The sequence below is a fragment of the Ascaphus truei genome, chromosome 3, assembly GCF_040206685.1.
Source record: "Ascaphus truei isolate aAscTru1 chromosome 3, aAscTru1.hap1, whole genome shotgun sequence".
NCBI classification, from domain to species: domain Eukaryota; kingdom Metazoa; phylum Chordata; class Amphibia; order Anura; family Ascaphidae; genus Ascaphus; species Ascaphus truei.
The window spans coordinates 100,511,614-100,526,140 of record NC_134485.1 but is presented as its reverse complement, the minus strand read 5'-3'; the positions used below and the strand labels follow the sequence as shown (position 1 = coordinate 100,526,140).

At 41.5% G+C, this 14,527-nt stretch overlaps 1 protein-coding gene and 1 long non-coding RNA gene across 5 annotated transcripts in view; one reads left to right on the top strand and one right to left on the bottom strand.

The window, feature by feature from the left end:
* Positions 1-14,527, bottom strand: part of DHRSX (dehydrogenase/reductase X-linked) — a 576,187-nt gene that overhangs the window by 460,725 nt on the left and 100,935 nt on the right. For all 3 annotated transcript variants that reach the window (XM_075594594.1, XM_075594595.1, XM_075594596.1), the window contains exon 2: positions 6,354-6,461. In XM_075594594.1, the coding sequence (XP_075450709.1) occupies positions 6,354-6,461 (108 nt within the window). The remainder of the gene's footprint in view (positions 1-6,353; positions 6,462-14,527) is intronic.
* Positions 1,980-7,895, top strand: LOC142491680 (uncharacterized). Of its 2 annotated transcripts, none has more exons than XR_012800452.1 (3): positions 1,980-2,129; positions 4,477-4,511; positions 6,770-7,895. It is a non-coding gene; the product is annotated as an uncharacterized LOC142491680 (long non-coding RNA). The 2 variants fall into 2 exon arrangements; XR_012800453.1 differs by lacking the exon at positions 1,980-2,129 and adding an exon at positions 2,799-3,081.

Sequence of the window (14,527 nt, the reverse complement as noted above, 5' to 3'; positions counted from 1 at the left end):
TCATGTGTTGTTGTTCATCTGAGTTTGTATTTACCTAATTTTAAGACCTGCTAAGGAACAGATGATTGTTATTATGTCCTGATATGTAAAACCATAGAATTCAAAGAGGGTGTACTTTCTTTTTCTCACAACTGTATATCTCTCCATACTTCTTTGAGTTGTCTGAAGTTTCTGAATTACCTTCACATTCAGGGTCCATGTTTCACATCGATACCTAGGCTGCGCTTATAGTGCCGGCGACAGCAACACGACGTCACATCAAAACAAATGCATTGCCACCGTTGCGTGCGCTTATAGTAAGTGTGACGGAGCAACAGCTTGGTCGCGATCGCTGGAAGTCATCTCAATTTGATTTTTCCAGTGACTGCAGCCTGACGTCACCGGCACTATAAGCGTAGCCTTAAGCACAAGCAAAATATACTGGTCGAAAACTTTCCTTAGGATGCAAAGTGGAAGGTTCCTTTGAAAGATTGTCTTGTTCTTTCAAATGCACTTCATCCAATCTTCATTCTCCTATTGATTTCATTCATAAGGTTAGCATCCATTGTTCCAGGCATCGTAGACATAGGGGCCTATTTTAGTAGCTCTGAATTGTGACAAACCGCTTCTAAAGTGCACTTTAGAAGCAAATTTGCATGCTTTGCTATTCTGTTAGACATTCTCGCATGTCCAATACGTGTCCAAGTCTTTTTTTTAGAAGTGGTTTCCTTACGGCTCTGCCAATCCGTGCGGAATTACCAAAGTAGCATTTTTTGCAAAGTAGCTGTTTTCTAGTAGCTCCAAAAAGTGCAAAAGGCTAAACCTCTTCCAACAACTCGCATTTTATTTCTCGCCACCTCGAGATTGTCGAGATAGGAATTGCGAGTTCCCTCCAGAGTCTGTAATACGGCTTTTACATGGTGGTGGCATTGGTGGAGCATGTAAAGTTTTTTTAAGAATTTTCTGTACTTCTTCCCCAGCTTCTTTAAAGATTTCAGTTGTAATTCCATCTTCCCAAGTAGCCCTCTCATTCTTCATAAATGTTATCGCTTTGTCACTTCTTCTGGAAGTATTCATGGTACCTCTTTGGTGGTTTCTGCTCACTCTTCCTTTGCTGAATTATATCCTGTGTTCTCATATAATTTAATGTAAAAGTCCTCTACTTTTTTTATGTTAAAGCTGCAGTTGAAGCTGCCGTTTAAAAAAAAAAATTCCATTCAATATGTGCTTCAATACAATCTGCACACTGACAAGTGATTAGCTAAGTTGCCGATTGAACGGTTCTCCTGTACTCAATCACCGAATCGAGTACAGGAGTACCCAGGATGTAAAGTTCTGTGTGGAAGATTATGTGACCAGGCAGGCACAAGATACAATTGGTGCACTGCTAGAGAGAATGCAGGGCTCAAGAGCCAGAGCCTGTTTCAGAAGAAGAAAGGGGTGTGACTTTGTAAATAGTTTCTATAGAAACAAAAATGCTTGCTACATTTGAATACATAAAAAAAAAAAGATTTTTATTGATCCATCATCTTGCATGAGTGATTTACTTCTTCCCAATTATCTTCTTCCCAAGTTGCTGCTACGTCTACTTTAAGCATTTCTTATCTTCAATAGTCTTCTTTACCATACAGTTACATTTTCTTACATATTCAGCTATACATTTGCAGCTAGTCTTCCACATCTATGTATATTAATTTCTTGTTCTTGTGTCTTGGGGTTACTTAATATCTTCTCATCTCCTTAGTAATTGCTTTGTCTCATCAGATATTTTATATTCCTTTTTTTTGTTAGTGATTCCACCAATTTTTTGTGTGCTTTAAACTGCAATATTCATAAATTCTTCATAATCATTGGTTAAAGTGTCCACATGCATTTAAAGCAAGCTGAAGAGATTTCCAGTTCAAGTGGAAATGTTATGCTGTTATACTTGGTTATTGACGTTGATTGTTTTCTCGTCTTTTTAATCAGTTTTCTTCTTTCTACCTTCGTATTCAGATGTAATTTGCAGCAAACCAATCAGTGATTACGGAATGAGACATTTAATCACGACCGTTTCACCACGACCATATCACTGCCAGTGTTCGGCTGCAGATGGACCCTCCGCCGCAGCTGATCCGCCGCTGAAATCCCCGCCACCAGCCGCTTCAAAGGTAAGTTGTATTACTGTTTAGGAAAGGGGGTTAATTTAAGGGGTTTTAGTGCTTAGGGTAGGGGTTAATTTAAGGGGTTTTAGCGGTTAGGGTAGAGGGTTTTAGGGTAAGGGCTTAGGCTAGGGGATTTTAGAGTAATGGCTTGGGGTAGGGTTTTTTTAGGCTAAGGGCTTAGGGTAGGGTGTTCAGGTATTTACATTAGCGGTGAAGTAGCTGGTGGCAGGAGGTTCTGAAGGTAGGCGAGTCATGGGAAAGCACCAGTGGTCATTTGGTCGTGGCGAAGCGGCCATGACCAAATGTCCTAGACTGCAGTGATTACACCTTGTGTCGAAATGGTTAAGGACTGTGCAGTCTTCAATCACGTGTTTCATGTTAGCTATGATATAGTCAATTGCATTCTGGGCTCCATTGTGACCATTCTATGTCAATTTTCTATTTGGATTCTTCTTGAAGAATTAATCATGATATACACGTTTCACATTCTGCAAATTCTACCAATCTTACTCCACGTTCATTCCTGTTACCGTAACCATACTTATCAATAGATGCTTTGTCTCTCTGCTGCACACCAATCTGTGCATTTAAATCTCCAATAACGATCTTGAGGTGACAATTTCCTTTGGTGTTAAGATGGTTGATTTCATGGTAGAAGTCTTCTACTTGACTGTCTGTGTGACTTTATTTTTGGGCATACACTTCGATTATTTGAAGCCTATATTTCTTTGTCAACTGAATGGCGATTGTGGCTGCTCTTTCCAATGAGATTTCATACTCCACTATGCTGTTTGTCCATTTCTTGCCAACGACGAAGCCTACTCTACTTTTGAGCTCAATGAGGCCTTGATCTTTTCTTTTTACTTTATTAACGCCAACAATATTTCATTTAATCTTTTCAAGTTCGTCTTCCAGTTCTTGCTGTGCTGCTTCACTGGAGAGAATCCGGCAGTTATAGGTAACCAGATTTCGGTTTGAATTACTGCCTTTTTTTAACCTCTGGGGATCCTTAGCACCCTCTGCCTTCAAGCCTTCTTCCTGAATGGTGTCAAGCCCAGAGACAATCCAGCCTTCAACAAATGAGGGCCATTGCTTTTCGATGTGTTCCCTGTTTGGTGGTTGAGGTCTTACTTGCCATGCCGGCCTCATTTACACTTTGGCACATACCATTTTACTTGACTAAAGTCCAACTTTAGCCAGGTATATTGTTCAAGATTTTATAGCATGGTAAAACGTACCAACACTATGCCACTATACATCTTCTGGCCACCTTCCCGTTACTTTGAGGCAGTGAGATAAGGATTTGAGGGAAGGACTATATATATATATATTTATTTTTTTTATTGCATATGCATTACTACACATAGTATAGTATATACTGTAGTATATAGATCACGTAGGGATTATGTTGCTCCGCGCTAGCGTGGGTACTGTGAGGACTCCCTCTTGCAGCCTTCAGTCTGGGGGGGGGGGATTCCACACGTCCCCTACAAAAGTGAGATCCCACGAGGGGGGCTCACAAACAGAAGGAAACAAAAGGCAGACAGGCGCACTGAGGGGTGTAAACGATTTATTAATCTAAGACAGTGGGTAACCATCCACTGATACAGGGTTAAAACAACAATGAGTCAAAACAATTAAACTAAGAACGGGACTGGTAATATCACCAATATAGTTGATGTGGGGTAGGGGGTAACCAAAGTGATCTAGCTAAGCACTACAGAAAGGGTCCGGACCAATCTGGGAACTTACCCTGCTAGAGACAAGGGGACCCGCTTCCACCAGCTGCAAATACTCCACAGGAACTGCCACCACTACGTGCGAAACGCGTAGAGGTCACGTGGTGGCAGTTCCTGTGGAGTATTTGCAGCTGGTAGAAGCGGGTCCCCTTGTCTCTATCACGGTAAGTTCCCAGATTGGTCCGGACCCTTTCTGTAGTGCTTAGCTAGATCACTTTGGTTACCCCCTACCCCACATCAACTATATTGGTGATATTACCAGTCCCGTTCTTAGTTTAATTGTTTTGACTCATTGTTGTTTTAACCCTGTATCAGTGGATGGTTACCCACTGTCTTAGATTAATAAATCGTTTACATCCCTCAGTACGCCTGTCTGCCTTTTGTTTTCTTCTGTAGTATATAGATATATATACAAAGTCTGACAAACCCAGTTAGTAGCAGTGTTGTTTAATATCTCTTTATGTAAATTATGCTAGAAAAATATACAATTGTGATCCTTTTTATTTTCCTTTTCCCTTCATCAATTATGAGTTATTCTGCAAAAAAAAAAACCAGACACAAAAAAAATCTAATTTCTCACTTGTTTTTTAATCAAACAAATGTCTCAATTCCAGCACGATGAACCATCACTAAAGTGGTGCCTCCCACGGTAAGTTCGGCATATTTTAAGAAGATCCAAAAAGAAAGTGTACAGGAAGGGAAAAGTATGCAGGAACATATATAAAACAGGAGCGGATGCTGTGTTCCCTGAGTTATCATGGTCTCCACAAAGCTATATATATGCAAAAACAACTTTCGAATTACAACTCGTTAACATAGCCATAACATGTATGTATGCATGTATAAAAAAACAACAAATTTTAAGTGCGCAAAAAAGCCCTCTAATTCAATAAGGGAATATGACCCATATACACCTATGTGATATAAATATAACACAACCTTTGAAGGTATATAGTCTGCAGCTGTGGATATAGGAGTGAAGAATCACCCCTAGAACTGAAACAAGAGAAAACAAGCGCAGACGCAAATGGTGAAGTAAGTTCAAATCAATTGATATATATTAAAAGGTATGATATCTGAGTACATCAATGTGGAGAAAAGTAGGCATATCGTGCACTTAGGTTAACATGTTACCAGGCACCGCCAGACGCACAGGAACTGTAGAACCGCAGCAGCCGCCGTGTCACCAGGATGGATAAGGTAGCGCCGATCGTCCGCCGTTTTAGGCCGTCACTGGCTGTCTTGTTCTGGCTTTACGGAGTCTGCAAGGACGTCTCGGCACCGTACCTGTTGGAGCCGCCATCAGGCTCGTCTCTCCGGGAACTCCACGCAATTGTGCGGCTAGTTCATGACTTGCCGTAAGGTAATCCTTGCCGCAAAGTGGATTGTTGACGTCACACAGACAAGTTCGGAGCAAGTCTCTTTACACCTCGATATAGGTATAGGGCAGAGATAAATGACCGTAGGGGCTACTAAATATTATTACATCCAACGCGTTTCATAGCAGAAGCTACTTCATCAGGGAAAAATTGCAAATATAAAATCACAAGATATATACCGTGTAGCTGCACAGGATAGGTCAATTCGGCTTCAGTATAAACCAATAGGATCAAAGTATGGTGAAACTCACATATGTTTGAATAAAAAAGGTCCTAATTAGGACCCAGTCCTGAGAAAATTAACCCATCGTGGGCAGCAATGACTTGAAACATAATTAAAACCTACATATTATACCTTTAATCATAAAATTGATTTGAACTTACTTCACCATTTGTGTCTGAGCTTGTTTTCTCATGTATGTATGTATGTCTTTATTTATATAGGGCCATTAATGTACAAAGCGCTTCAAAGTAGTAATACATGTGGTAATCAAATAATTAGCAGATAATATAAATAACAGGTCATGGGAATATGTTATTGCAGCACAACATTGCGTTATCATCGAATAATGTGGCGTTAAGTACGTCTTAGCGTTACTCCGATCAAGACCCTGACAAGGTTCTTTAGCTTGAGTTGAGAAAGAGACGAAGGGAAAAAACACTTGAAATAACACTACAGTATGTTCGGTAAATCCTAACTGTGGTTCTCCATCCATCCAGATCCTGTAAAAGCCCTATTTCAGGGTCTACATAGGAGTAACGCCCAATTTGATAACGTTAAGTTCCCTAAACAGACTTTAGTGGGTAGGCAATGCTATGATAATGGTTCATTTGCCAGTCATTATCACTAATATCCGTTATACTGTATGTAGTTTTTACTGGAAAAAACATAGCTTAATGTTCTGTTGTTATCCTTTAAAGATACACTGTTAGTTTTAACGTGACATTAAGTGACTTAACAGAACTTTGTGGATCTGGGCCGTAGACTGAAGAAATATCTCTCCTTTTACACTTAAAATGTGCACAAATATAACTTTTGGTCATAATGATACTTAATTTAAAAAATAACTTATTTGTATATTTACCATGTCAGAAAGGCTTAAAGTACATACCTATTATCACATGCATCCCGAGCATTGATAAATGTTTTGCTGTATAATACCCCATTCCTTTTGCACCTCCGGTCACTATAGCAACTTTTCCATATTGCGAAGGGAAAACTAAAAGGAGCAGAATAAAAAGCACCTTTTAGATTTTATTTCTCAACCAATAAAAAAACAGAGATCAAAATATCTGATCCTGCAACAACAACAACAAAAAATCACACATAAATAAATCAGCACTCTATAGCTACTACTATTGGGGCACATGCAGTAAAATAAATAAAGACATTATATGTATGTATGTATGTATATATATATATATATATATATATATATATATATATATATATATATATATATATATATATATATATATATATATATATATATACTCGCATGCTAAAGGAGAGAATTTGCCTCCACAGATCTACTATCAAGAAGGCATTGATGGAACCCAGCAACGTTGATGACCATAAGTTTCAACCGCGAGACATTTTAAAAAGTTCAAACATGGTCTCGCCCTGATGCGCTGCATGCCCAAACTGCAAGCCCAAACTGCAAGCCCATGTATCAGCACAGGGTGGAGATAGAGGGAGACTGTTGCTTCAGTTGGAATCAAGGCTCATTTTTGAGATAGACACTATGGCCCCAAGATACCTTAACGAGGACTTCAAACTGGGTTGTTTTCTTTGATTTATCCTTTTTGACTATTTATACAGTAATATTGTTCTTAGTGTCTTTAATATGATTTATGCCTGTTCCTTCCTCTCCTCTTTCCTTTTTCTCCTTCTTCCTCCCTCCCCTCCCCTTTCCCCCTTTGCTTCCCTATTCTCTGTCCATTACCCCTGTCCTAGTTGCTGTATATTAATTATTTATTAATTATGTACTATTAGTACAACACCATTATTGTCATATATTCCATATAGTTCACCTTTTTATCAGTTTACCTTATTTGCCTCAGTGTATCCTGCCAATCTGTGTAATTCCGTTTTTATTTCCCCTACCCTTCGTTCACGCTTGTCCCCCACTGTTTATTTTTAGGACACCCATGCAGATCTCCCCCGTGACTCCACACACGATAGCATCAGCCTTGCCATCGCTGTACTGTTCCTGACATGCTGCGTCAAGGGCCGCTTGCTGCATGATTGGTGCCACTGATAGGGGATCCTACAAGTATCCTCTCACTACTAGATGTGCCGTGCTGCTTATTCTGACTTTGATGAGACCGCGCATGCGCACCGGGGAGTGCTGTGAATTCCCCGTCTATGCAGGACGGTGTCGCGGCCACCAGGAACTAGTCACCATGGCTACCAGGGACGCTACTTCCCTACACGTGGACTGATGCAGCTGTGTTTACCTTTGCAGTTCTCTGCTACTCATGCAGCTGAGGTTGGTCACTTGGGTGTGGGTTTAAAGGGGGTATATAAGGTTTCCACGGCCAGTAGTCTCCAGCACTGCCCTGAGGAAGGTCCCTGCGAGGACCGAAACGTTGTTCTTGTTTGTGCTGCTGTTTATCTGATTACAGGTCTTTTTTCATTTACCACTGAGTCCTGTCTTTTGTTTACTCTTGCTGGTGTTGATTACCTTTTCCTATTTATCCTTATGGGACATGCACCGCAATTATTGCTTTTTCTTTGGAGTGCCAGGTGTGTGTGTGTGTGTGTGTGTGTGTGTGTGTGTGTGTGTGTGTGTGTGTGTGTGTGTGTGTGTGTATATATATATATATATATCAAATAAACAAGAACAATAGGCACTCCGTCAGGTAATTCAAAATGCTGGGTGCAAATCCTGTAGTGAATAAATAGGCAATACGATACCGTGTATGAGACAAATATCAAGAGGCAGTACTCTAATGGATGGTCAAAAAAAGGTTTGTATTAAGACATCATAACAAACGTTTCGGTCCTACATGCGGGACCTTTCTCAAGGCATTGGAGTGCTGCCTCTTGATATATACCATACTAATGTTTGTTGCATTTATGTTCATCTTTATACGTCTTATCAACTCAGGACAGCATGCTGTTTAAATGTTTCTACCATCAGCAGCTTCCTTCATTCATTGCCTTGGGCCTTTTAGAGTGCCTTTACTTGCATCTGGTGTAAGATCGCCCGGTTTAGTTGTTTACATGGTTGTCATGACAACCGCATGTATGGAGTTACATAACGTGATGACGTCATGCGTATTCCCCCCAGACCTGGCAAGCAAGGACATTACAGTCAGTCTCTTGCAATTGACATCTCTGCCACTCTCTCCCTTACTTGCGGCTGTTTTAGGCTTCAGTGGGAGGTGATATTACGGCCATGCGCTATGACGCTCGTGACGCGATGACGTCACACGCGTCATCACCTAATTTACATAGGGGCTGACCTTAGTATGCACATGTGACTAGAATAGACCAATGAGATGCGCAATCCTCGTACAACAGACCCTATGACGCTGCCATACTTGCAAATACTCCTTTCTCTCACAGCTGCCTGCAATTCTTGTAATTTTGGCGCGATTTTCGCTGTTATGATTTTCACTATAAATGCTAGCTCATTTCTCCCCTCACCACTCCCAGAAGAAGACTGTTTCCCGTTGAAACGCGTTGGAGTGGGAGTCTTGCTGAGGGGGGCCCCTACCTTTTCCCACCTGACATGAAGTTTTGACCTAACTTTCTGTCTGTGACATCTACTTACTGAGCGGTGACGTATTTTGCACTCTGTTACCTTTATAACTTGTGTACCCACAATATGTAACCATTGCATCAAATTATATGGTATAATAATTTTATATGTGGTCACAGGTTGATTGTCACGCAGGTGTGCTTAGACAAAGCCACCTGTACCCTGTATATGTCTTGCTTTGGATCTTAACTTAGACCCTTGCCTCCAGGTCCACATTGTCTAGGTAGTGTTGAGCCCCCCTCACCTTTTAACTTTATCCCCTGTTTTATTCACTTTAATAAATTTCTTTTGTTACACTTCCATCTATGTCCGTGTGCTATTTAAAGGTTGCTTTTCCTCTGTTGTTTCTATATATATATATATATATATATATATATATATATATATATATATACACACAGTGGTTGACAAATCACCAAAAAATCAACTCGCCACACAAAAAAATCTACTCGCCACCTAGTACCAAACGTGTGCTGCTTGGGCCAATATTTACTCGCCCGGGGGTTAAATCCACTCGCCCGGGGCGAGCAAATGTATAGGTTTGTCGAACACTGTATATACATATATATATATATACTGAGTTAAGTTATGGTGAGTAAAAAAAAGTGACGATGAGCATACAGTTATATTTGCATATATATATATATATATATATATATATATATATATATAGTTTTGGATGCATTTGTATGTGAATTAAATATTTTTTTATATTTAGTAATTGCTCCAATACAGGGGTAGCCAACTCCAATCCTCAAGAGCTACCAACAGGCCAGGTTTTCATGATATTTTCATATACCTGCTTCAGCACAGGTGGCTCAATTAGTCAAAGACTGAGCCACCTGTGCTGAAGCAGGGGTATCCTGAAAACCTAACCTGTTGGTAGTTCTTAAAGACTGCAGTTGACTACCCCTGCTCGAATATAATTCGCAAGTTTTTTCTCACTTGTTATACAGGCACAAAGAATTTCCCACAAACTCTTCATAATTATCTTCACTTGTTGCAGTCAATTATTTGTTTTCTTATCTGCACATACTGTGGTGTTGTTCATGTCTGTAGTGTGTAAGATTAAAGTGTAAGATTAAAGTGTTCCAATAGAATGTCTGGATTTTTAAACTTTTCAAGAACCACCAAAGCTCTTTTCCAGGGGAAACAATATGGCCGTTTAATAGATTCCTATTGGCCCACGTGATGTGGGCTGTTTAAATAGCCAGGAAGCTACTGTTTCCAGAACACAAAACCCCAGCAAGCTCTTTTTGGGAACCCCTGAGCCCCCACAAAATATATGTATTTATTTAAGTGTCAAAATGGAGTGCTATTGAGCGTGGCAGATGTATACAACAGACAACAGAGAAGCCCAATGCTACATCCAACATGACAGAAATACACAGTAAAATACTTATATATTCTCTTGAAAAAGGGTCATTTAGTTTAACCCTTTGGCCAAAGCGTTGTAAGCTTGCGAGCCATGACAAGGCAGACACCCGTTCACATGTCCTAACACTACCAGATAAAATACTAATATACCTCTATTAGGATTAAAATTCTCATTTACTTCTATTAGGAGGGAGAAAGACCACATTGGATCTATATCCAGTAGAATGAAAGGACCTACCTGCCTTGTCGTGGCTCGCAAGCTTACAACGCTTTGGCCAAAGGGTTAAACTAAATTACCCTTTTTCAAGAGAATATATAAGTATTTTACTGTGTATTTCTGTCATGTTGGATGTAGCATTGAGCTACTGTTTCCAATAAGTTTCTGGGGAATAAGGGGTTTCCCTGAGCTAAATTAACGTGTTTCAGCTTCGGAGACGCCGAGCTTCCCACCCAAGAGGGGGTTTATCTTCTAATGTTCCTTTTAATATCCTATTTAATATCCCATTTGGAAATGCTTTTATCTATTGGACAAAATTTCAACAGGCAGATCTTTGGAGAGACAGTACTAGAAATCCTTTAAAACAGATGGAACAGTGCCTTTCCCTGTCAGTTAGAATACCTTCAAGCTGACCTTGACATCTTATTCATGCATAGCACCTGTAATTTAATCTCACACTCAGACTTTCTTCTTTCCACATGAAAGCATTGGAGCAATCCAATGAGTAAATGCAAATGTTTTAGTAATTCATGTACTGTGTGAACACAGCATTTAAGGTATTTTATACTAAAATGTATTTTTAATAGTTGTTTAGAAAAACACACCTTAAAAATATGTAACGGGTTTTCCCCCCCCCCCCAATCGCAGATTCTACTGTGTGGGTGCAGGAAAATTATTGTTACTCGGTGTGGTGCATAACCTGTTGGCTCACAGAAGGGCTGAGCTTCCGCCACGGGGAACCTGGGGCAATTATACTATGGACAACTTACTTATAACGATGCAGCGCCTCCACCTGCGATGGCTCCCACCAGAGGGGGAGTGGTTCCTCGCAGGACAAACACAATAATGATATACACGTGAAGTATAATAACTAAGGACTTTACTACATGCAAGAATAACATATCACATGCGTAATATAACCTGTGTCCCTCTCTAGAGGAGACACCTACTGCGTCACGCAGGACGCTTCCCCAACACCAAGTGATCCCACCCAGTGTCCAGAGAACCCCACCCAATGTCCCGCACTCTTGCAGAGAGTCAATGGGTGACTGCGCAGTCACAGTTAAGCTAAGGGCCCGGTGGTGCACTTATATATTAGATACCTGCCGAGCACTCCGGTACTCGGATCAGCAATCTTCACAAAGGCTCAGTTGGCGATGACTCCTTCAACCCTCCAACCGAACTTCTGCACGTGGACCGCTAGAGCGGTCCCACTCCGGAACAGTCTCTGTGGACCCCAACGTGGGTCCAACCGCTTCACGGAAACAGTAATCTTCACTGTGTCCCTATCTTCCTAAGGGGCATGTGCTACACTATAGGCTGTCCCTATAGTACAGCAACCTGTAGTGGCTTGGGGAACTCCTATGGGCCTAACGGGGTTAAGGACCTGTCCCACTCCCCTAACTACCCAAGTCCCTACAGCCTTACTAATGCTGACAGCCAACTTGCTGCGCAACAAGGTGCCTGCCTGTCAGACCTCACAGCACTGCGCGCTGTGACTCTGACAAGGCAGCACTCTAATACAAAGGGCAGCGTCCCTATCTGGGGCCTCCCTCAGAAATTAACCCACTACCCTAGTGGGGGGTTGGGGCCTATCTGGGGTGCGGGTACCTATAGGGCCGCAGAAGCTGTACTCGCTCCCCGGGCCCTGCCTTCCCTCACAGCTCCCCTGCTCCAACGGATTAACCTGAGTGGCAGGGTCCCTCTCTCTAGAGCAGTCCCTGGCAACACTCTCTCTATCAGAGTTACTAACTACCTCAGACCCTGGGGGTGCTGGCCTAGTACAGCGAGTCCTGGACTCCTGTACCCTACCTCCTTCCTTGGGCTGCTCCGGTCTCTGACTGCTGGCTAACGTGCTGTAAGCCCGCCAAATGTATCTCTTTTCCTCAGGCTCCCTAAGCCCTATTGGTTCCCTGGTGTCACATGGGGCGTACAGAGGCTCATGGGATATGTAGTCCCAGCTCAGAGCCTTCCCTGGAAGGCTAGGGCTTCGCGGGCTTTTCCCTACCTCTCCTGCGCTTGCGCAAGCTTCCTGATGCTGCCTGTACCTTCTCTCGGCTGCCCCTACTCTCGCGCGACTTTGCCCTGTATCTGGGGCTCTTCCTGCGCCTACGCGTCCCTGCGCATGCGCAACCCACATCCCAATGGCGGCGCCCTGCTTCACCGGCCGCCGGGACCTTAGAGACGTGATCGCGGCCTTAGCAACGGCCCGATCGCATCCCCGGCAACCGGCCGCACACAGGGGAAGCCGCGCTGCTCCCTGCTCCAGCCCCCACCCTTGGAAGCAGCCGTCGGGTCTTTCGGCACCCGCGCTCGAGCTGCTCAAGGGGAGGGGGGTCTCCAGGAGCCACGGGAGCTCCAGGCTATAAATATATAGCAGGTTAAATAAAGAAAAGATGCCAGGCCATATTTACTAAGCAATGCTACTCAGTAAGACACCTTTCTGGCATCGCTTACTAAATATAGCTCACTCAAATGAATGGGCTCTAACGTGTCTTCCATTCAGGAAAGTGTTTTATGGAGTAACACTGTTTAATAAATATGGCTAATTAACATGGGCCTTAAGATGTCTGGAAGGTATCTTATGGCGTAGGATTTCCCAATAAATATGTGTTTCTTCATCTCAGCCCTTAATTTTCCCCCTTTCTCCAGACTCTGCCAGATGTGTAAACAGATTTCTATCAAATACAGGAAACTTAAATAATTGCTTACATGTGACACAAACACAGAGATTCAGAAGAGGTAAATAAATATGCACTGCATGCTGCTAAATTATAAAGCAAGGATAGGAAGCGCTCTAACATAAATAAAATCCAAACTTTTTAGAGATACGTTGATGTGGTGCAGCTTGAACAGTTGAATTGTTCCCAATTCCCAGCAACATTTTATGCTGGTAAATAAGTTATTATGGTAAACAGATGCCATAGCCTGTTAGGATTCAACTACTTAACACCCTCCTTCCCCCCACTCTCATCAGTCTGCAGCCAGTGACATTTTTATGACTTAAGGAAAAAAGAACATTCTTTATAATAAACCTTTCCTGAATATACAAGATGTCCCATATTTTTATTTCCATAATACAGTACTTAGAATGCCATTTTCATTGTTGCGTCTGTGTAATTAAAATGCATGCATAGATATCAATCTTGATTTGTTTAATGTAAAATGGATATCCGACCCTTGCATCCTTATAATCAGGAAGTGTGTGTTATAATTTAATTTGGCTGATCGTAAATGTTACAAAGGTATATTCATTATTCTGGCGAATCGTTGCCAGGATATTTTATATTTAGTCAACTTACACAAACTCTTGGACTGTCTTCCTGGTCACACCCTCTGGCATTTTGCAGAAGACCAAAGAATGTCTTTCAAGATACATTAGGTTTGTTTGATTATTTCTGCTGTCAGAAGAAGTTGTGATGCCATATTTCAATCCCCCCATCGTTCCAGAGAGGGTCTTTCTCAGATAATCTCACCTTTTGGGCAAACATAAAAACCAGGCAAGGTCTTGACCCGCCATAAAAAAAAAAAAATATTTAAATTTTTAAATTACACTTGCAATTCAAATTAACCGTTTGTGTCAGTTCATTAAAATACTGAATATCTTTATGGTATTATCATGACAATGTGTTTTATTGCATGAGGCCCATAACACTTTATCTTTGAATATGGCATGTTTAGACATTGCTGAGGATTAAAAAAGGAAATCATAATTCTACATGTGCAAAATAACACCTTCCCTTAGAGGTGGTACTGTATAAATACAGAGTAAAGTCAATATCTGATGAAGAAGCTGTTTAGTGCTATGTTCAGTGGATAATTGTAAGACATTAGAACAAATAAACCTGAGAAATGTTCCCTGTTACACAGCTAATGCGTAGCGACAACATGACAGGGAGCCAATTACCTGTTACATGATGTG